Raw genomic sequence first — 23,207 nt, 5'->3', positions numbered from 1 at the left:
TTTACAGTTACTAATGGTGCCATGCATGCGTATATTAGCGCAGTGCGGCACACAAGGCACATCCCACATCACAGCATGCATACCAGACGCCACATCATCAATCAATGTGGAATCAACGCAAAACCTCATCATGTAGGAAATCTTAAGTCACATCACCACATCACCACCGTATCATCGAAACCTTTCCTTCAGTAACAGGGAGACAGGTAGAGAAACGAGACTTACTGTAGGACATGTGACACTAACATAACAAGACTTTACAAGCACAGGCAACACATGCACGGCAGACAGGACCCAGTACATACCCGGTACCAAAGCGCCACCTGCCGGAAGGAACAGGGAAAAATATAAAGAGGAAGGTTAGCCACACCGCTGCCACCACCGCCGCCACCACCACCTTGCCTGCGGTGTGCTGAAAGCTGGCTGGACTTACACACACACACACTAGTACATGGACGCACAAACACACACAAACACACTCACACACATTCATGACAGCTTGGGTAAATGTTAATATTAGACTTCCACAGTCATCTCTCACTCTCACTCTCACTCACACTCACACTCACACTCAAAGTGCTTGAATTAGTGTTAGTATTCACTCTCCTGTTTTTAAAGGAGGTGTATTCCTCTTGAATCAGGAAATATTAGGGATGAAGCTCTAGTTTAATCAGACATTAATAAATCAAAACATTAAAAGGAGGTTATAAAATTTTGCATCAGTTAGATATCTTGTTAGTGACCAATACACACACACACTAACACTCATACACACACACAAACACACACAAATAGGTGGATCAGTAAAAATAAACCACAATGCAGACAAATAAGAGTGGTATGTAGTCAAGACACAGACATGTGGAGTAAGGTACAGTGACCCAGTAAGCCTGTGAAGCCAGAAGCCAACAACCTCGGCACCACACTCGGGCACCACCGCCTACACTAACAACCCCTCCACAACACCACAACGCCACACCACCACCTGGACATAAACACCACACACACATCCCAATAAATCCATCCTCTCTCCCACACCAGGCTTATTCAACAGGCTTCAGTTACGTCACAGATTTGAAGAGTTATGCTCACTCTCTCTCTCTCGGTATCTGTTCATTAGTTTGGGCGTAACTGTTGGTTGAGCAAACGTGGCGTGGTAACGAGTGCTTGCCTGGGATGAGTGTGTGGCCTCACCTCGGGTCCTGGTGGTGATGGTGTGGCTCTGGTTGTGGGTCTCTTTGGGGCTTCACTACCCTGGCCAGTGAAGCGACTACTAGACTCAAGCCTTTTTTCTTTTTTTTTTTTTTGTTATTTTCTGATTGGTTAAGATGTTTTTACTTTGATTTATGCATATTGGTTGTTTTTAATGTTAGATGTTACAGTATATTTTTCTTCTCTGGTGTCATATTGCAAGGGTTTTGTTTTCTGCTTGATTAACTGAATATTGTATGTAATTATAAGAGAGGCACAAAATCTCTCTTCCTCCCAGTGAGCAAAAAAGTATTACTGGATCCTGGAACTCTCTGCTTTAAGAACACTCAATAAAGACTTGTGCAATTTTTCAGGGTAAAAATATGAAGGCAGAGAAATTTAGATAACATTTCTAAAAGCTGAATAATTTCTGCCTGAATAACAAAGCAAGGTCTTAATTTATTGAAGCTTTAATATGGAAGATGAAAAGTGATTCACAGTGAACAATTAATAATGAGAAAAAGGAAAAAATGCATTATCTTAAGTCAGCTTGTATCAAAACTAACTACTACTTTCAATGCATGTTTCGTCATCCAATTACTCGTGCAAAACATTAGCTTAGTTTTGTGCTACTGTGAGCCAAGTGTGTGAGTGGGCCAAAGACACTTCTGAGCTTCTTATCTGGAAATCAACACCCTTTTATCACTGGATGTTTGTTGCCTCATCTCCCAGAAGGAATCAAAGTCTGTATGTAGTATAAATGGTGCAACCAAAAGAAGTAAACACAACCCCACAATAGAATGTGAACTAAAGTCATCACCATCCCACCTAATCAAATCAGACAAAATCTATGATATCCGAAATGTGTGGAAGTAACCAAATAGTTAAAAAAAATGCCAGAAAAAATATCAAACAATCTACAATACTTTGAATATGTAGAAATAACAAAAAACAAACATCCCTTTCTAGAAATATCAAATAGAATCAATAATGTTTAGAAAATGTAGGAGCAACCAAACTGGGAGAAACAATGGACAAAAAGACAAGCTACCAAATTGGAACTAAGAAAAACCATTGCACAAAAAGACAATTCATAATATTTAGTAAATGAACTGAACAGAACACCATAACCCACCAAATCCCACAAAAATATCAAGAAATGCAAATGGTAATTCTTCGGTGAGCAGGAACCATCAAGAATCAACACAGTCAACATTTATGAAAGAGAACAGTCCAAAAAACACTCAGGTATCATTATACTGTACATTAACAATAGGGGGATTAAGGAATGGGGGGGCAGAATTAGCAACTTACCCAAGGAAACATTGCCCAAAAACATGGGGGGAAAGGACTTGAGGAAGATAAAAATGCATAAAAAACACCAAAAAATTCATCGGATAAGAATTTAACATTACTCAAACTCTCTCAAACTCTCAGTGCATTAGAGATTATGTGGCAAGCATCATTACTTTTTACATCAAAGTTTATTTGCAAACCAAAAGACTTTCTCTCAGATCTGTTTACTTTTCTTGTTAGTATCGATTATTCCTCAGTCAAGTTTAAACACTACTAAAAATTCTGTATGAAGTCAGTGGAAGCAGTAGAAAAAAAGAGGAATGACAGATTTATCAAAGGAAGATGAGGCTGTAGTGATTTATACGTTTCTTAATGCTTATGTGGACCTGAGCCTTTCCTTGCCAATACATGAGACTGAAGGCAAGTGTAATAGAAATCTTGGAATGCTATAGAAACATCATTGCCTTTGACACCATGTACATAATTGCAAGAAAATTAGCTACTGGTGACACAAACCTACATTATAACATTGAAAACTGTGTATGTGTGTGTGTGTGTGTGTGTGTGTTTCCTGACCTGTAACTGTCCACCATATTTGCCAGTGAATAAGATGCATTTATCAACACAGTACACCACTTTTTTCTTATTAATACCTTGTTGAGTAGAGGCTGTATGTATTGTGTCATTAATACGGTCATACAATAAACATTTACATTTTCTCTTTAAACAAAATTGCATCTTATAAGCCAGCAAACAAGGAGTGTCACAGCAAGACAAGAAGCACAGGGCAGAGGAGATAAACAGCTGCCCTTGACTGATACACGATGACCCCACCAACTCATCGGCTTATCTTGGGTGACTCAAGGGATCGTGAGAATGTGACAAGGAAAATACAAACACTCAGTATGATAATGTGACAAACTCTTTCACTGCAACATGGACACACTTAACAGCACCAGAAGCAATGTGAGGTGTCTTTATAGGTATCTACAGTCAAGTTAGTGATTGAAAAAAACACATTTTGCAATTTCTTCTCAGTTCATAGATTGGATGTGGCTGCAGAATAAGTAAAGGTGTCTCAGAGTGATAGTAATTAGGAAAAGGTGTACCAAGTGGCAGTCAAAAAGGGTTAAAAGGGGTGAGGAAAACTATAAATGATGTGTTATGAATGAAGAAAACTATTAGACAAAGATTGGGATGTGACATGAGATAATGAGAAAAAACAAAACAAAAAAGACAAAGCAAAACAAAACTGATATTAATTGGAATTTGTGACTTGTTAACTGGAAATATGAGATGGAAAAAAAATGGTACAATCTAAAAATTTTCACATGGAGGCAGAAAATAAAAATAAAGACATTGATTAGGATTTGACTTATTAAACAGGAATGAAAAGAAAAAACCTACAGTATGTATCTCAATTAACATATACTGTAATCAAAATTTCAAATCTCCGGCCACAGTGGAAGTGAAATAACTGGAAATGATTTGTTTCATGACTACTTAGTATTCACCTCATAGTGGTTAATGTGGCTGGCTGTGGTGCATTACAAAGCCATGTCATGATGCTTCTGGTGCTACAGTATTGCATATCACAGTAAAGGGATTAAGTTAATAGAGAGTTTGAGTGTTTGGTAAGAGTGTATCCTGCTTGCTTCTGTGCTTCCTCCTGCCTTTGACTGGGTGTTTTATGAGGGAGGTTGAGTCACTGGTACTCAAATTCCGTATAATTAACTACAACTTAACTTAAGAGGGCCTCTTTTTAGCCTTTTTTTTTTTTGTTGCTTTAGGTCAGGTTATCCTGTTACATTAAAAAATATCTATGCAAGTTTTTAGCATCACATATAAAAAAACAGCATTGTTATTTTATTTTGTGATTGTTAGTGATAGTTTGTGTAGAGTGAAACCACTGTCAGTGTTCTGTGTCTCTTCCATTCCCTAACAGACCTGCATCCCTGGTGACAAAATAGAGGGATGTGGTGTGGAGTACAATACAGAGATGTGAGGGAGACAAAAACAAACAGTATTCATAATTTGTGCATAGTGAAACAATTGCGTCAGTGTTGCGTGTCTTGCATTCTCTAACACACCTGCATCTGGTGACAAAATACCGGGAAATGTGGTGTAGAGAATAATAGAAAGGAGCGACATGAGGGAGACAAAAACACAATGGGAGCAACATGTTTCACTCCAGCGCTGTGTGATGAGAATACCTAATGAGATTTAAAGATGCTCACCCAGCTGGACTGATGCAAATAAACAAACCTGAGCAAAATATAAGCGCTAACTGATCTGGAAGGTAATAAAAGGTGATGAATACAGATAAATAGAATAATAATAGTAGCACACACAGTAAACAAAAGGCTTGCCAAACACACCAAGAATCAACACCCAGAAAAAAGAGTAAGGCAGCTACAATTTCACAGCAAAAGAATGATAAAAAACAAATATTTGCAGTGAAGAAATAACACGCAGGCAAATTTGCAGCGAGACTCAATAGTGGAACCAAACACTTACTGAAACATAGAATAAATATTTCCACACAGAATGCATTGTTAAATCCAGAAGGGGGAGACAGAAAGGAGCAGAAGGTGTCGGATGAATAATTCATAATATGTTGCTAATTTTGTCATTGGAATGCATTGATGAAATTGAAGAGAGAGAGAGTAGTAAGTAGAAGTTGGGAATCGTTTACATGACATTACTAAGTTTGTCTCTTATGGTAAAATCAGAATAAGAAGTTGAAAAGCCTGGATAGAAGCAGTAGTAAGAAATTTTAGTAGTCAGAAGAAATCAGGAATAGTAATAGAAGCTAGAAGTAAAAGAGATTATAAGATGATGCAAACTTTGTATCTGGAAAGCAAAGTAAGGAGCCGAGAGTGAAGGTGAAGAAAGGACAGAAGCAAGAGTAATGAGTCATAGTTGTAGAAATAGCAAAGCATAAATGTCAGAAGTGAAATTTTAAGCATACTGTTACTTGTCTCTGGAATGGAATGTTGGGACTGGAGAGTGAAAGGATAGTAGTAGCAAGGAGCAGTAGTAGTTGTCACAGATGTTAGGAGTATATTAGATGTTAATTCATGGTTAAAACACTGGAAGCCAAAACACATGTCCTTTTTATACATTGACGTAGAATTGCTCTTACACCAAAAATAATATTCCAATGAATGCAAACGAAGGGGAAAAAGCTGCAAAACTCTGCAAGAAATACAGGAAAATGTAGGTGAGGATTAGCAGTATTCACACCTTAAAGGGAAACACACCTGAGAGTTTCCCCCAATTTTCCCCCTCAGCCCTTCCCCTCCCTAAGCCTTCCCCCTCCTCCCCAACACCCACCAGACCTCAGCTGACCTCACTTCCCTGTCACGTCCACTACACCTGACCAGAAACACTAAAAAAAGCAAACATACAAAAATAATAAAATCCTTCCTACCCAGAATTATGTAATTTTTTTTACTCCTACTCATTTTTTTCCTGACAGTTTGACACGAACTCCATAACACCAGAAAAAGTTGATTAGCCTCATTTGAATCATTCCTCAAACTAATACGCGAAAACAACAACAGCAGCAACAACTAGTACTGCGTGAATTAATATGGTGATAAATTATACGAGTTTACTGCTGATTATGTGAACCTAACGTAACTTGACCTGTTCTACCTCCTGAGAGAGAGAGAGAGAGAGAGAGAGAGAGAGAGAGAGAGAGAGAGAGAGAGAGAGAGAGAAATGAGAAGGGCGACAGGGTACAGCAAGGCAAGACAGAAGGAACAGATTGCAGTCTCCAGAACACGAAACATTTTCACACACACACACACACACACGGCCTGGATGAGAGGTTAGCAGGAAGATGTGAAGGGTAGACCACTAAATAGAACAGCTTGAGTCCAGCAGTGTTTATCCAGTCACCAGTCACCAAAACAATGTCAAACGCTCGGCCGCATCTAGGGACACCACCACCCAACGGGGAGAGGATACGGAGAAGCTTGCCTTAGAGGAGGGGCTTAATTCTGTCTCTAACGCTCGTGAACTGAATAGTAAAGTTGTGTGACCTCTCTCAAGACCACTAAACTTAATTATCAACCCTCCTCCTCTTCTTCCTCTTTCTCCTCCTCCTTCTCCTTCCCGTGGGATCTAATTTTCTTCACCTGCGGGCCTCGTTCGAAATCAGTACCAGATTATCTTTTACCACAATACATCTTTTCCTACTCTCTCTCTCTCTCTCTCTCTAAATTCCTTCACCTCGTTTTCTTTTCCTACTTATTTTTTTTATAACCACATTTCTTCTCCTCCTCCTCTTCCTCTTCTTCTTCTTCCTCCTCCTCCTCATTTATTCATCTATCTCTCGCATTCTCTCTTTTTCAGTCCCAGGTCCTCATCTTTTAGTGTTCTTACGACTTATTCCTGAACATTCCTTCTCTCTCTCTCTCTCTCTCTCTCTCTCTCTCTCTCTCGTAACTCTTGAATATTCCTCCTATTCTTCCTTCTTCTCTTTCTCTCCTACATCAGTATTTCTCTCTCTCCTCCTCATTCCTTCTCACCTCTTCCCTTCTCTTCCTCATGCTTCCGTGATTCTCCTTTCCTGTGCCTCTTCCTCTTTCACCTACTCTCTTGAATTAGCTTCCCTGTGCCGTCCTAACCTCTGCTTTCCTCTTTCCTTATTCTACAGGCGAGTCTCAGCGGTCCACACAAGCCTATCACTTTCCTCCCCTTCCCTCTAGCCCCTTTCTAGTCCCCTCTCTCCTCCTTCCTGTCCCTGCCCGTCTCTCTCTTCTTGATTCCCTTCTTCCTCTTTCCTTTTCGCGTAAATTCGAGTAAATTTTGCATCTAGCACCTCTTCCTTTTCTCCTTCCTTCCCTTCTCCTTTCATTCTCCACCCTTGTGTTTCCTCTCTCTCTCTCTCTCTCTCTCTCTGTGTGCTTCTCTCCCTCCTTCGTTTTAATCGTTGTCAATTTACTTCCTCCTACTATCGTCAGGTCTCTCTCTCTCTCTCTCTCTCTCTCTCTCTCTCTCTCTCTCTCTCTCTCTAATCTTTTATCCGTCATCCTTTCTCTGTCCTTCAATTCATATATATAATCTCTATGCTACTGTTTATCGCTCTTCACTTGTTTAAATTCCTTAACTGTCTGTCCATTTCTTTTACGAGTATATTATCTTTTTTTTCCCTTCTCTGGCATCTACTCTATTTTTCCTCCGTTCTTCCGCCTTCAGTTTACTTTCCCTCTTTCCTCCCGTCACTGTAGCTTCTTTCCTCTCTCTCCGACTTTTAATCTATCTTTCTTCTCCGGTTTCCTTCCACCCTTAGATGTAGTTTCTTCCCTACCTACCGACCTACTCTATAAAACGTAAAAAGAATTGATATATTGGGAGAAATTGCGAGATATGGTAGAGTGGATATCGTTCTTCCAAGAGTGAAAAGGACTGTAGCTTCTCTCAGCCGAACCTTTTGTTTATCTTCTTACTTTTCCTGTCCCTTCTGAAACTTCCTCCCGCCTTTAATATATCCCTTGTCTCCTCTTCCTCCTTGCCCTTAGTCTAGTCCTCTCCTCCCTCCTGCCTGTATTCCTTCTTTTTTTTTCTTTTCTCTGTCTTCTGTCACCCTTAGTCATTTTTTTTTCTCCTTCCTTAGCATTCCTTCTGGTCTCTGTCTATCTTCCTTTCTCTTTCCCGTCTTTAAAGTACTTTGTTACTTAATCTAACTTAATTCTTCCCTATTTCAATCTCCTGGCGCCCTTAGTAAACCCCTCTATCTCTCCTCTTACCCTTTGTCTAACCCTTTTCCCTTTCCCATACCTCCTGCAGCCCTTAATGCAACCCTTCTCCCCCCAAACTCCAGCCCAGGGCACACTCACCTTGGGGAGCGCCGCCAAGGCCTGCTGCTTCACGTCCCACACAAGATCATCTCGGTGGAACTGCAGGCACTTTTCCACCTTGAGCTCCGGTACGTTGATTCTGAGCACCACCTCCTCGCCGGCCGTGCTGGAGGCGGAGGACGATCCCCCAGCACCCGAGGCTGACCCAGAGGCGGAGCTAAGGCTGACCCCGTCCTCCATCACCACGGCGCTCCTCGACCTGTTAGGGAGAACGGGGAGTGAGGGAGCGTGTGAAGTGGTAAGTGGTTGAGGGAGTCAGGGAGTGGGTGATAGATGGAGGAGGGTGTGGTTGTGGTGGAGTGTAAGGAAAAGAGGACGAGTGAGTGGATGTAAGATGAGAGAGAAAGGAACAGTGAGTGAGTGAGTGAGTGAGTGAATGATGCAGCGAACATGAGTCAAGTTAGGGCTGACAAATGGAGGAACTGAAGGGAGAGATGGAAAGAATGCGAGTGATTAAATGAATAAAGAAGCTGAATGAACGAGTGGGCGAGCGAGTAAAGGAAGTGAAAAGACACGGAAACACTCAAGTCAAACAGAAAAAAAGAGAAAGTTAAAAAAGACAGGCAAAAAAAAAAAAAAAAAAAAAAAAAAAAAAAAAGAAATACATGAGAGGGAAAATATAAACGAAGAAGTGGCAAATAAACAGAAAGAATACCTGAATAAATAACAAACAAACAGAAAGACAGACTGACTGACGGACAACATATCAGAGAACACACACACACACACACACACAACACACACACACACACACACACACACACACACCCACACACAAAGGACAGACCAGTGCTTTCTCTCACTGCCTCCGCTCCTCTCCCGGGGCAGAGGAGGGAGAAACAAGGGCGATGCACCACAAAACCCACGCACAAGAAGAGGGCATTCTGAGGTCTCTTACTTTAACACTGTCTTGCTGCAGCGGCTCTTTCTTTCATGCTACCTTACTTCTATCCTCACTTCTTACTTTATACTACTTCAACCCTTTCAATAGTGGGCCACATTTTTACCCTGAGATTGTGTACGATTAGACCATTTTTTTGACATTAGGAAGGGTCTATGGAGGTCAGAAGATTAACGACCACAGTCTTCACTATTTTAATCCCCCACATAAGTTTCTGAGGCTGTATAAAAGCACCAAATAGTAAGCAGAATGACTATGGAAACGCGTCATGGTACTGAAGGGGTTAAACTATTACTATTGACTTTATGGTGGTTTCAATTTAACTATTGCTTTATTAACGTTATGCTTCTATGATTACAAATTTGACGATACTTTTACCTACTGACTTCATGCTACTTTAAACTACTACTATTGACTCTAAACTATCCCACACTATCGTCATATCGCTTGCATACTATTTCATTACCATCCTCTTCTTACTTTTGATTCTATCCTGGTACCGCTGGTCTTATTTCATTGCTATCTTATCATTATCCTTACTTGTTTTCTTATGTGTTTGTCTTTATCTGAATTAACTCCTTTTCTTTTCAAGTAAGGCAAAGTAGTGATAAGGAGATCATTTCGGCGAATAACTTAAAAAAATGGTAAATGTGTTGAAAGTGTCCGTGTGATACATTGAGAGAAAGTTATGTGGTGTTGAGCAATTGAGAGGCGGTGTTGCGTAGGTCTAGAGAACGCTACACACACACACACACACACACACACACACACACACACACACACACACACACACACACACACACACACACACACGTCATCATTACTGTCAACGAAACTTATCTTTCAAATCTAATGCATTTTCTGTCTTCTAAAGTATCAATGTTCCTCACACACACACACACACACACACACACACACACACACACACACACACACACACACACACACACACACTACGACACCTAACAAGCATTCAATTTATCTATATCACCCGTGTCACTTCTCACAAACACTCACAGCCACTCAGAGCCAGTTCATTCCCTCCAGGCGGCTGTCCCTCACTGCTCTTCCCTGTGAGGTCATCAAGATAAGCGTGAAAAACAAGCGAAAAATACGTGAAAATGTGAAGCTAACTTTCTGTGACTTGATATGCATGTTCCGAAGCTCCGAACTGCCTTGCTTGGCTTCACTGCACCTCGAAATGTTCATGGATAATTTCAAGGTTCTATTCCGAGTGCTACGAGATTAATACTAGCCACGGGAGTTATGAATGTTTTCCTTCAGTATATTTAACTATGAATGCTTCTTCTCATTAAATTGTTGCGAGTGCTTGCTATTTTGATTAACTAGACCAGCTACAGGAGTCATAAATGTTTTCCCTCAGTATTCAGGTAATAATGAATATTTCCCTTCTGGAACTCCATACCTGCTTCTGTGTTTCCAACTTCCTATGACTTGACTTCATTTAAGAGGGAAGTTTCAAGACATTCATCCCTTGTTTTTTGCTAACTCACGGACCTGCAAGGGGACTGCCAACTTAAGTGAGCCTTTTTTTCTTTTTCTTTTTTTCGTTTTATATTGTCCTTGGCCAGCTTTCCCCTCTTACATAAAAAAAAAAAAAAGTAGGTTGTCAAATTGCAGGCTTGACACCAACAGTCCAAGCAATTATGAAACTAAACCATCAACCATAATTAACACATTATTATTAACTCATTAACACATCAGGTTAGGTTAGGTTAAAGTGATCAACAAAATAGTTACCGGGGGGAAAGTGAAACACGACTACTATGAAACCAGCCTATCATAGCAAGGACAAAACAACACCAACAATTATTATTACAACATTGGGTTAGGATAGGTCAGGTTGGACTAAATTATCAACAAAATAGTTACCGGGGGAAAGTAAAACACGATTACTATGATTACTATGATACCAGCCCATCATAGCAAGGATAAAATAACAACAACAACTATTATTACCACACTGGTTAGGTTAAACTATCAACAAAATAGTTATCGGAGAAGCAAAACAATTAATAGCGATTATGAAACCAACCCATTCAAGCAAAGATGGAGAAAATACACACCAACACCAACTATCATCAACACATACGTAGGAAGAAAATCAACACATAGGTAGAGAGAAAACATCAACAACACCATCCACTATCAACACATACGTAGGGAGAAAACCAACACCATCTATTACCAACACACAGGTAGGGAGAAAATAACATCAACACCATAAATCAACAAATACGTAGAGATAACACACACCAACACCAACAACACATAGGTAGGAAGAAAACCAACAGCAACACCAACACCACCAACTATTACTAACACAAACGAACCTTTAATGAAGAGGAAATGCAACACTAACACAACAGCCATTACGAAACGCAGCAGATTAAGAAAGGAAAACCAACACTAGCAGGAACTATTAAACCACCCATTATAATCAATGGAGGACAACTACACTAATAACATGACAACCATTACGAAAGCAACCCATTACCACTAGATAATTAATAGGGGACAGTAAAATATCAATAAGTATTAACCTTATTACTGTTATCGCTGTATTTAGTGACAATGAGAAGAGATACAGTTTGCGCGGAGATACACGAGAGCGGGAGAGAGAGAGAGAGAGAGAGAGAGAGAGAGAGAGAGAGAGAGAGAGAGAGAGAGAGAGAGAGAGAGAGAGACCCCACAAAACACACAAAAACCCAACCTAAAAATAAGATACCCAAAAGAAAAATAACCAAACAAAAACAAGAACGTCTCAAAAAGCACCAATAAAAAACAGCCATCAGGAGAGACGCAGCACTAACAGCACTACAGCCATTATGAAACCGAGCCATCAGCAACAAATAGTTACAAAAAATAATAAAAAAAAAGGACGTCAGGGTTGAGTTATTATATCAAAATTACTACTGTCACAATATGCACGTCAATTCTGATTATTGCTGCGTCCAAACCCTGCGTCAAGCGATGGCTAATTAATTTTTTCTTCTTTTTTTTTCAGTGCGAGGGGAGGCTGCCTGGAGGGTGGAACAGTGATAAATGGTGGAACAGTGATTGCGATAAATGATGGTCGTGGAACAATGGTAATGATGGTGGTGGAACAGTGATAATGATGGTGGTGAAACAATGATAATGATGGTGGTGGAACAATGATAATTAGTGGAACAGTGATAAAAATAATGATGGTGAAACAATGATAATTATGATGGTGGAAGTGATAAAAATAATGATGGTGGTGGAACAGTGATAAAGGTAATGATGGAACAATGGTAAGATAATGATGGTGGTGGAACAATGATAGTGATGGTGGTGGAACAATGATAGTGATAATGATGGTGATAAATAGTCAGAAAGAAAATGAAAATGTTGATTGTTGGAAAAAATTAAAATGAAAATGAAAATGGAAATGAAAATAAAAAAGGATAGAATGATCGAGTTCAGAAAAGATCGTTCAAGAAGAAAATAAAAAAAACTAAAAGGAAATGCCGTAAAAAAATAAAGAAATGAAATAATATAGCAGTTATAAAAAAAGAAAAGGAAAGTATCGGAAAAATAAAATAATAAAGCATTTAATTTTATCGTTTAAGAGAAAAAAAAAACGAAGAAAATGTAGCAGGAAATATCAATAAAAGAAAATAAATGAGAAAACACTCCATACACACAAAAATCGCTAAATGTATAAAGAAATAAAAAAAAAAAACATTCCTCACACACACACACACACACACACACAACCAACACACTCAAAAATAAGAAAACACATCTATACATAAAAAAAATCGCTAAATGTAGATAAAAAAAAAAAAAACGAATCCACTCATACACAAACCCGCATACACTCACACACACTCACACTACACAACCACACTCATAAATAAGAACACTCCTATACACTAAAAAAAAAAAAAATTGCTAAAAGTAGATAATAGAAAAAAAAAGTGATACCTCATACACAAACCCGCATACTCACACTCACTCACACTACACAACCATACACTAAAAAATAAGCCAGCACTCCTATACACACAAAAAATCGATAAAAAAAAAAAATGAAAAAAAAAAAAAAAAAAAGCAATACGTCACACACAAACCCGCATACACACACACTCACTCACACTACACAACCAACACTCACAAGACCACGAGGAAGCCCAGAGGAAGCCTAAATAGAAGCTTAAACTCCTCATAAAGACTGAAAAAACCACCACCCGCATTAGTAACTCCACACCACACCACCACCACCACCACCACCACCACCACCACAACCACCACCTCGACATTAGCCTCAGTGTATGGCAGGTCACGGCGGGAAATAACAGGGTGGTGTACGTCACTTTGAATGCCGAGTAACGAACGTCTCTCAACTCCTGTGCGTGGCTCAAACTTGCTTCTAATTTTAAGTCAGTAGATGTGTATGAGGGGGAGGGGTAGAGGGGAGAGGGAGGTGGAATTCGTGGGTGTGTGAGTGGGTGTGTGGGTGAGTGTTTGAGAAAGTGAGTGAGTGTGTGTGTGTGTGTGTGTGTGTGTGTGTGTGTGTGTGTGTGGGGTCATGGGGTATGTGGATGAGTGGGTGAGGACTGTATGGGTGAGTGAGTAGATGTGAATTGGTCTGGGTGGGTGGGTGAGTGAGTGAGTGAGTGGTAGTGTGGGTGACAGTAACAATATTATTTCCATCAAAGTATTGAAATAAGTTAAATTAAACACTTTAATGAGAGAGAGAGAGAGAGAGAGAGAGAGAGAGAGAGAGAGAGAGAGAGAGAGAGAGAATTTAAGAGTTTGTATGATGATTGTTTCTCACATTACAGTGTTTAGGGACTCGAATCTTACCGTAATGAAACAGCTTCCATTGCTCTGCTGTTGCGAAGCTTCGACTCTTTATGAACGAAGCTTTGAGTCTTTCGGAGCGAACACGAAAGCCACAATGAAGTAACTGCTTTTAATGAGGATTTTCAAGCAAGTTTCTAAGAGTACATTGATACACAAGTTTATCTGTGCAAGTATCCTTTTTTTTTTTTTTAGATGAACGAAAAAATGTGAACTTTTAAGAACAAAAGTAAAATCGAACAATTTCTCTTATTTTTCAATCAAGTACGTATTTTTTTCCGAACATTTTCTTTTTTATCTTTTTCTTTTCAGTCGGGTCATTTACTCTTTCATTGTACTTCTCTTCCTCTTTAGTTTTTATTATTTGCTGCGCCTGTGTTCGTAGGTTACCAATCCGTCAGTCTGCTGTAGGATTAAACTTTCATTTGACTTCTCGTTGCATTCACTCTGCTTCTCTATTTCCAACTTTAACTTACACTCAGTTTCCAGTTACAACCCACGGGCGGAGCGAAGCACATGTCCTGCTGATGACTAAGAACGTACACTTATCATCAATTCGTGCTATTGTCTTCACTCTTTTCTCAGTTTGTAAGTGTAAAAGAACGCGTATACATTTTCTTTTTTCCTGGGAAGACCCAAGGGATAATATTACAAATATTACTATTATTTTCATGGCCGCAATTCCTTTGTTGTTTTTCACGGTCCCTTTCTCAGTTTTCTGTTTATCTTCGTGCTACAGAACACATTTTCTTTTTCTCTTTCTAGGAAGGTATTGAGGCTATTACAAGTCTTAGTATCACCATTATTTCCACCGTTGTAGTTCTGTTGTTATTTTGTTATTTTCTTTCCCCCTTTCTCGATTTCCAGTTTGTTCACTTGAAAAAAAAAAAAACACGCCTACATTTGATCTTTTCCCGGCAAAACACTGACGGCATTACGACAATTAGTATAGATGTTGTAATAATTTCCAATGCCACTACCAACATAAGTACAGTAATTATTTCCATTGCCACGCACAGGAAATAACACACACACACACACACACACACACACACACACACAAAGGATGTTTTCTTTCCCTACCAAGTCAGTGGATATTACGGGGGAAATATTAAAGGCCCTTCTTAAATGTCTGTCACCATAACTATTTTCAGAAACTACACGGATTATTAAACGTCTTCTCAAAGGTGTAGAATTCTTGTTAAACGACCAACAGAACCATAGAAACACCCTTTTAAACACCGTAACTGCCAGTAGAGTGTTAAATTGTCAAAACCCACAAAACATCCTTGAGAGCCTTAATAATTTTCAATAGAGTCTATTAAACTATTAGTAGAATCATCAAAACAACCTTGAAAACCTCAGTAAATTCAATAACTTCCACTAAAGCTCTAACTAAATGGATTCATGAAAACACTTAAAACCACAGCAACTTTAAGGGAGCTTAATGGATTATTAGCAGAAGCATGAAAAGATCCTTGAAAATGTCAACAACTTAAAAGGGAGCCTGCTAAGTGGACAGACAAGACACCCTTGAAGAAACAAAATATTAGTAGAATCACGAAAACATTCTTGAAAACCCAATACATTCCATACACACACTATTGAGAACCGCAGCAACATTAAAGTGAACCACTGAAAGTATTAGAACCACGAAAACACCCTTAAAATACCTTTCATAGAAACACCATTGTAAACCACAACATTACCGTGAACCATTGAAACTATTAGAACCATGAAAACACCTTTGAAAACCCAATACACACAAACACCATTGAAAACCCCAGCAAATTACCGTGAACCTATCGAAACTATTAGAACCACGAAAACACCCTTGCAAACACTTGAAAACCAATACCTTGCATATGACCACCCTTGAAAACCCTAGCAACATTACTGTGAACCAATTAAAACTATTATAACCACGAAAACATCTTTGAAAACCCACGAAAACACCCTGAAAACCCAATACACACAAACACCATTGAAAACCCCAGCAAAATGATCCAATGAACCTATTGAAACTATCAAAACCACGACAACACCCTTGAAAACACTAGTAACTTCAAACGCGAACCTGTTGAGAGTAGCGATAAGACACAGGAACCTTTCAGAGCACTGGCAACGGGAGCATAACCACTGGCACTCTCCGGCATCCACAGCTAAAGTGCCGCATATTAATTGCTTCCTTCACTCCTTTAACTTCTTGCCGCTTCCCTTCTCACGCACAAACCCCGACGCATCACAAAGGCCTCTCACCGCTTAGATCCTCGCTAGCTTAAACTCAGCGCCTCGTCAGCTTGAGAACACCCAAGATCCACTACGCACGCCCACCTCAGCACGCCAGAAGCACACGCCACGCCCTTCACAGGCACACTCCGCAGATTCACCACGACCGCAGCAACTGAGGCATCAAAGCACTTCACATTGCTGTTTCGAAATAGATTCCACGGCTTCCAATTCGAGTATATGTGCGTGTGGGTGTGTTTCGAACCTCTTTGAAGCCATAGCCGTGGAGTGCGTGAGGGTTTGAAAGCGTGCGTGAGTCCTAGAGTGTGTGCGTGCGTATGTGTGTGTGTGCGTGCGATGCGAGAGCTGCACAGTGAATGAGAGCTGCGTGGTGAGTGTGTCAAGTGTGTTGTGTTCATCATTCAGAGATAAACGATGATTTCCTTGAGAGGTTACATGATACCGCTTATCAGCCAGCCAGCCAACCAGCCAGCCATGCCAGCCAGCCAGTCAGTCACTCCCGGATGTGAGAATGTTTGCTTACGTTTCAGAATGGTTCATCCACTTCAAGAACGTGCTTTTATCATCTGCAGTATCTATTTTATCACGCTTAACTGGCTGGTTGATATAATTGGTACTTGCGGACGATAATTGGTGATTCATTGACTTGATTATTATTATTATCGACACGGATATGTGATCAGATAACGCGTTTAAGATTGATTACTGTAAACATGGCACGCTACTACAACACACACACACACACACACACACTGCATCGATCCGCGTATCAGTGATGATGAAACAGACAGACAGACGGACGGACAGATACAACATGACAGGCACCAGACGCTTGTTTTCCTCCACTTGTTATATTAGAAGAAGAAGAAGAAGATGAAGAAGAAGAAAGGAAAAAAAAAGAAGAAAAAGAAGGGAAAAAAAAAAGAAAAACAAGAAGAAGAAGAAGAAGAAGAAAAGTAGTAGTAGTAGTAGTAGTAGTAGTAGTAGTAGTAGTAGTAGTAGTAGTAGTAGTAGTAGTAGTAGTAGTAGTAGTAGTAGTAGTAATAGTAGTAGTAGTAGTAGTAAACGGTGTGAATAATAGAGAAGAAAGAAAAGAGAAAAGAAAAGAAGAAAACAAGAAAGCGTATCAAGATAAGAGGATCTTTTTCAGATGGCGTTTGTTAATAGGAGGAGGAGGAGGAGGAGGAGGAGGAGGAGGAGGAGGAGGAGGAGGAGGAGGAGGAGGAGGAGGAGACTGTAGTTGTTCTTTCAATGATGCAGAATCCTCACAGATTTTACTTAATATCCGGTGAACGATTCTCTCTCTCTCTCTCTCTCTCTCTCTCTCTCTCTCTCTCTCTCTCTCTCTCACTAAATGATGGATGTTGATCGTGTGATTTAATGGTCAACAGAACCTAATGCGTCGGTTCCTGTATGAGAGAGAGAGAGAGAGAGAGAGAGAGAGAGAGAGAGAGAGAGAGAGAGAGAGAGAGAGAGAGAGAGAGAGAGAGGATGAGGGTTTGTGTGTGGGTGTTTGAGAGTATGACATATGTATGACCAAACACTGCAGGTGTGTGTGTGTGTGTGTGTGTGTGTGTGTGTGTGTGTGTGTGTGTGTGTGTGTGTGTGTGTGCATCATTAAGCATTAAAAGTTTTAATGAGCAGAGGCATGAGAGAGAGAGAGAGAGAGAGAGAGAGAGAGAGAGAGAGAGAGAGAGAGAGAGAGAGAGAGAGAGAGAGAGGAAGCACTGACACAGGATACTTCATTATTTTTATTATTATCATTATTAGTAGTAGTAGTATCATTATTATTATTATACAACTAAGTTCTTGAAATAAACTTGAAACACCATTATGAATTAAATGTATATCCTGCTTGTCTACCTATCTATTATCATTATTATTTTTTTTTTCATCATTATAACTTCAGGAACTTAGAGTCTTTTTAATGTATGAGGGGAAATATTATCAACGTTATTTCTTTACACAAAACACTCATCTACACACACACACACAGAGAGAGAGAGAGAGAGAGAGAGAGAGAGAGAGAGAGAGAGAGAGAGAGAGAGAGAGAGAGAGAGAGAGAGAGAGAGAGAGAGAGACAGACCACAATGAATACAACAACATTTCAATATTCCTGTCATTGAAACCTCCAATTCTCAAAACGACAATATACTTAAGCTTCCCTCACGACACGAGAAGGAAAACGGAGCATAGAGCGGAAAGAAAACGGTGTGCTTGTGTTCCGTCTGGTGTTGCTTAAAGGTGATTGGCGGATGCACCGAGCCAGACGACCAATCAGGTGCCGCCATTCCTAAGCCTAACCAGCCAATGTGTTTTACTGAATCCATAAATTGATTACACTGACGAATTTCACGCCACGCTTGTTTTACTACGAAATTATACCTCTCTCTCTCTCTCTCTCTCTCTCTCTCTCTCTCTCTCTCTCTCTCTCATTTTTTGGTGCAAGTTCACTGCTAATATATTATGCAAATTTTGTGGATTTTTTTAAACGAGTCTCTCTCTCTCTCTCTCTCTCTCTCTCTCTCTCTCTCTCTCTCTCTCTCTCTCTCTCTCTCTCTCTCTTCTCTCTACTTCAGCCTTCTTTTCTCCCTCCAGCTCACTCTTCAAGAACGATTTTTGTGAGGGAGCTTATGTCTAGATTACCACTCTCTCTCTCTCTCTCTCTCTCTCTCTCTCTCTCTCTCTCTCTCGTCACATAATTATCAACATCACCCTCTCCACTCTATTCATTCCCTCCCTCTCTCTGCCTCCTTCTCTTTCTTCTTTCCTCCCTCCTTCCTTCCTCTCTCTCTCTCTCTCTCTCTCTCTCTCTCTCTCTCTCCCTCCCTGTGACTCACTCCTTCAATTATCATGGAGAGAGAGAGAGAGAGAGAGAGAGAGAGAGAGAGAGAGAGAGAGAGAGAGAGAGAGAAAGCGTGGGAGGGAGAGGAGAGGGAGGGAGAGAAGGGAGAGGGGAAAAGCGTCACGTGTCTCGGTGAGGGAAACATGGAGGGAAAGAAAGAGGAGATGAAGGAAGGAGAGAGAGAGAGAGAGAGAGAGAGAGAGAGAGAGAGAGAGAGAGAGAGAGAGAGAGAGAGAGAGAGAGAGAGAGAGAGAGAGAGGGAGGGAGGGAGGGAGGGAGGCAGGAGGAGAACCATATTGAAGGGCGTCGCGCCACATATTTCAATGCTACCCTGCAAGAGAGAGAGAGAGAGAGAGAGAGAGAGAGAGAGAGAGAGAGAGAGAGAGAGAGAGAGAGAGAGAGAGATGACATAAACAGATAGACTTAGAGAAAAACGAACAAACAAAAATATGTGAAGAGAGAGAGAGAGAGAGAGAGAGAGAGAGAGAGAGAGAGAGAGAGAGGAAGCCGCCAGCCACCCATTTAAAAAGCTAGAATTTTCTCGTATTGTCTCAACATAACTTTCACTCTTTTTCCCTTCCGACCGTAGCTAAGTACTCTCTCTCTCTCTCTCTCTCTCTCTCTCTCTCTCTCTCTCTCACATATTTTTGTTTGTCTGTTCGTTTTGCTCTAAGTCTATCTGTTTATGTCATTCTCTCTCTCTCTCTCTCTCTCTCTCTCTCTCTCTCTCTCTCTCTCTCTCTCTCTCTCTCTCTCTCTCTCTCTCTCTCAGGAAGATCGAAGTGGCCAGAGTCATTGAGTGTAAAATGAAGTTAAGTTTTTTTTTTTCAAGGACAGAAGAGGAGAGTGAAGGAAACAGTCACTTCACGAGGAGGAGGAGGAGGAGGAGGAGGAGGAGGAGGAGGAGGAGGCTGTGATGGTGGTGGTTTAACTTTTATTTCTCCTTCTTGATCTTTAAACCCTTCCAGCTTTTAACGTTCCTACTCTTACACAGTGGAGGAAGGAGGAGGAGGAGGAGGAGGAGGAGGAGGAGGAGGAGGAGGAGGAGGAGGAGGAGGAGGAGGAGGAGGAGGAGGAGGAGGAGGAGGAGGAGGAGGAGGAGGCAAACTGTAAGGAAAAATAAACTTATGACTCCCATAGACAGGGAGAAAAAGTAGGGACAATAAACAAGGGAATTGGGAGGGAGAGATAAGGAGGAGGAGGAGGAGGAGGAGGAGGAGGAGGAGGAGGTCAAAGAGTATGAGCGGGATGCAAGCCAGGCCATTGGAGAACGGGAAAGAGGGGAAATAGGGTGCATTGACAAAGAGGAGGAGGAGGAGGAGGAGGAGGAGGAGGAGGAGGAGGAGGAGGAGGAGAGTTGTTAAGAAAGTGAAGAAAACAGAAAAATAAAAATTTGTTCTAAGATGTGTATGAGAGAGAGAGAGAGAGAGAGAGAGAGAGAGAGAGAGAGAGAGAGAGAGAGAGAGAGAGAGAGAGAGAGAGAGAGAAGACACGAAAAGAATAAAGACGCGGAGAAAAGAAAAGAAAACGAGCAAAAAAAAAAAAACGAAGGAAATGATCAGAGAAACTGAAAAAAAGGAAAGAGAAAGAGAAAAATAAGACACAAGAACAAATAAAGAAAGAAAACGAAGGAAAAGGATAAAACAAGAAAACAAAAATAGAAACAAAGGAAAAAAACTAAAAAAAAAAAAAAAGAGTTAAGAAGAAGAAGAAGAAGAAGAAGAAGAAGAAGAAGAAGAAGAAGAAGAAAAGAAAATATGAATAACAATAACAATAATAATAATAATAATAATAATAATAATAATAATAATAAGAAGAAGAAGAAGAAGAAGAAGAAAAAAAGAAGAAGGAAAAGGAGAAGGAAAAGAAAGAAAAAAGAAAAACAAAAGAAAAAACACACAAACAATAAAGGGAACACGAAAGATGGAGGAGGAGGAGGAGGAGGAGAGAGCAGTAGACACCAGGACGAAGAAGAAGGGGAGGGAAAGAGGAGAATGGGAAGGGAGGGTTTAGGGGTTAGGATGATAGGGAGAGGGTGATAGGGGGGGGTTGGAGTGCCGTAGGGTGCCAAGGAGGGTGTAGGGGACGTCTGGAACCCGCGCTGCCGCCACCCTGACACCCTGCCAGCTGATTATTGATTTTGGCGCGAAAGTTTGGCGGGAATATTCTTGACAGTGTTGCCAGGTCTCAAAATCTGGATAGGGAATTTTTATATGCATGTTTTTTTTCTTTTTTCTCTCTCTCTCTCTCTCTCTCTCTCTCTCTCCTTTATTTATTAATCTCTCTCCTTTATTTTCTTTCGTTTCTGTGGATGTGTTTTGTCTTGTGTTTCTTACTTTATCTCTCTCTCTCTCTCTCTCTCTCTCTCTCTCTTTCATCTCTGTCTGTCTGTCACTTAATTTACTCGCAATGGTACGTACATATATACCTTAGCATCGCCCCCCCCTTTCTCTCTCTCTCTCTCTCTCTCTCTCTCTCTCTCTCTCTCTCTCTCTCTCTCTCTCTCTCTCTCTCTCTCTCATTTTGTCATGTACTTTATTCTGCTTGTACTTTTTTTTCCAGTTATTTTTCCTACCCTACTCTTTTATATCATGATTTTTTTTTTCATTCTTTTTTTGTTATTCTTGATTTATAATTACTTGTGGTTTTATTGAATTTTCTTTACACGTATTCTATTTACTTATTTTTTCCTGTTGTCTTCTTTTATTTTCTTATTTTTTTTTCATATTTTGTATCTTCAATTTTTTCCATACTTGATTAAAAATTGTGCATGTCATTTAACTTCCCTTATTTACTAACTTTTTCTTACTTTATTTACTTAATTTTACTTACTTGACTTTACTTATCTACTTTTTTTTTTTACCTTTTCTTACTTTTCTCCATTCTCTTCTCATTTTTTTAGAGTTTAATGTCGTTTTCCTTTTCTTTTCACTTCTCTCTTTTTTTTCCCGCAGAAATGTCCATGTTAATTAATTTACTCTTGTTTATTTCTACTTTTCTTTTCCATTTTTTTTATTTACTATAGTACTCAATGTAGATTTCTTCTGTTTTTATTTTTTCGTTCGTTTTTTATTGCAATTTCAGGAAAAACAAACGCGTATACTATTATTTTCCCCTTTTTTACCATTTTTCCTGTTTTTTTTTCTTTTTCCTTTAATTTACTGTTTCATAATTTGGTGTATGATGTGTTTTTTCATTGAGGTTTGTTTCAATTTTCTATTGTTGTTGTTGTTGTTGTTATTGGCATCACTGTTTTTTCTCTTTCCCTTCAGTCCTTTGGCATGTGTGTACGTTTGTAAGGTGTGCAGGTTGGCAATACTGCTCCCTTTCCTCCTTGTCCTCCTCCTCCTCCTTGTCCTCCTCCTCCTCGTCCTCGTCCTCGTCCTCGTCCTCCTCCTCCTCCTCCTCTCTAGAAAGTGCTCAAACTTTTCCCCTCCATACGAGAGAGAGAGAGAGAGAGAGAGAGAGAGAGAGAGAGAGAGAGAGAGAGAGAGAGAGAGAGAAAGAGGAGGGGACGACCAAGAACTTCATGAGAGGAAATGTGAAGGAGGATTGAGGGAGTTCTCTCTCTCTCTCTCTCTCTCTCTCTCTCTCTCTCTCTCATTATTTTTCCCCTACAAATTACTTTTCCTCTCTTTCTTTCCCTGTTATCGCTTTCCTCCATCTCCTCTTCTACTACCACCACCATCACTACCTCCTCCTCCTCCTCCTCCTCCTCCTCCTCTTCATCATTCGCCTCAGTTGCTTTAAATAAAGATAACTTACATTGACTCTAAACTCAGGTACGGTCTCGATTCCTGACTGAAAGAGAGAATGAGAGAGTGAGAGTGTGTGAGGGAGAGGGAGAGGGAGAGGACAAGGAGGGAAGAGAATGAGAGGAGTATAAAAAAGGGGGAAGGAATTTACCGACAAAGAGAGCGAGAGAGAGAGAGAGAGAGAGAGAGAGAGAGAGAGAGAGAGAGAGAGAGAGAGAGAGAGAGAGAAAATAAAACTTTCAAATTAA

The 23,207-nt window shown here is 40.2% G+C and overlaps 1 protein-coding gene across 1 annotated transcript in view; it reads right to left on the bottom strand.

Moving 5' to 3' along the window:
- LOC123512423 (SH3 and multiple ankyrin repeat domains protein 3-like) overlaps nt 1-23,207 on the bottom strand; it is a 115,759-nt gene that overhangs the window by 23,210 nt on the left and 69,342 nt on the right. Inside the window, 2 exon segments of the mRNA XM_045268822.1 lie at nt 306-323; nt 8,337-8,556. Of these exon segments, the coding sequence (XP_045124757.1) occupies nt 306-323; nt 8,337-8,556 (238 nt within the window).

Source organism: Portunus trituberculatus, chromosome 33, assembly GCF_017591435.1.
Source record: "Portunus trituberculatus isolate SZX2019 chromosome 33, ASM1759143v1, whole genome shotgun sequence".
NCBI classification, from domain to species: Eukaryota; Metazoa; Arthropoda; class Malacostraca; order Decapoda; family Portunidae; genus Portunus; species Portunus trituberculatus.
This window is presented reverse-complemented; position numbering and strand designations above follow the sequence as displayed.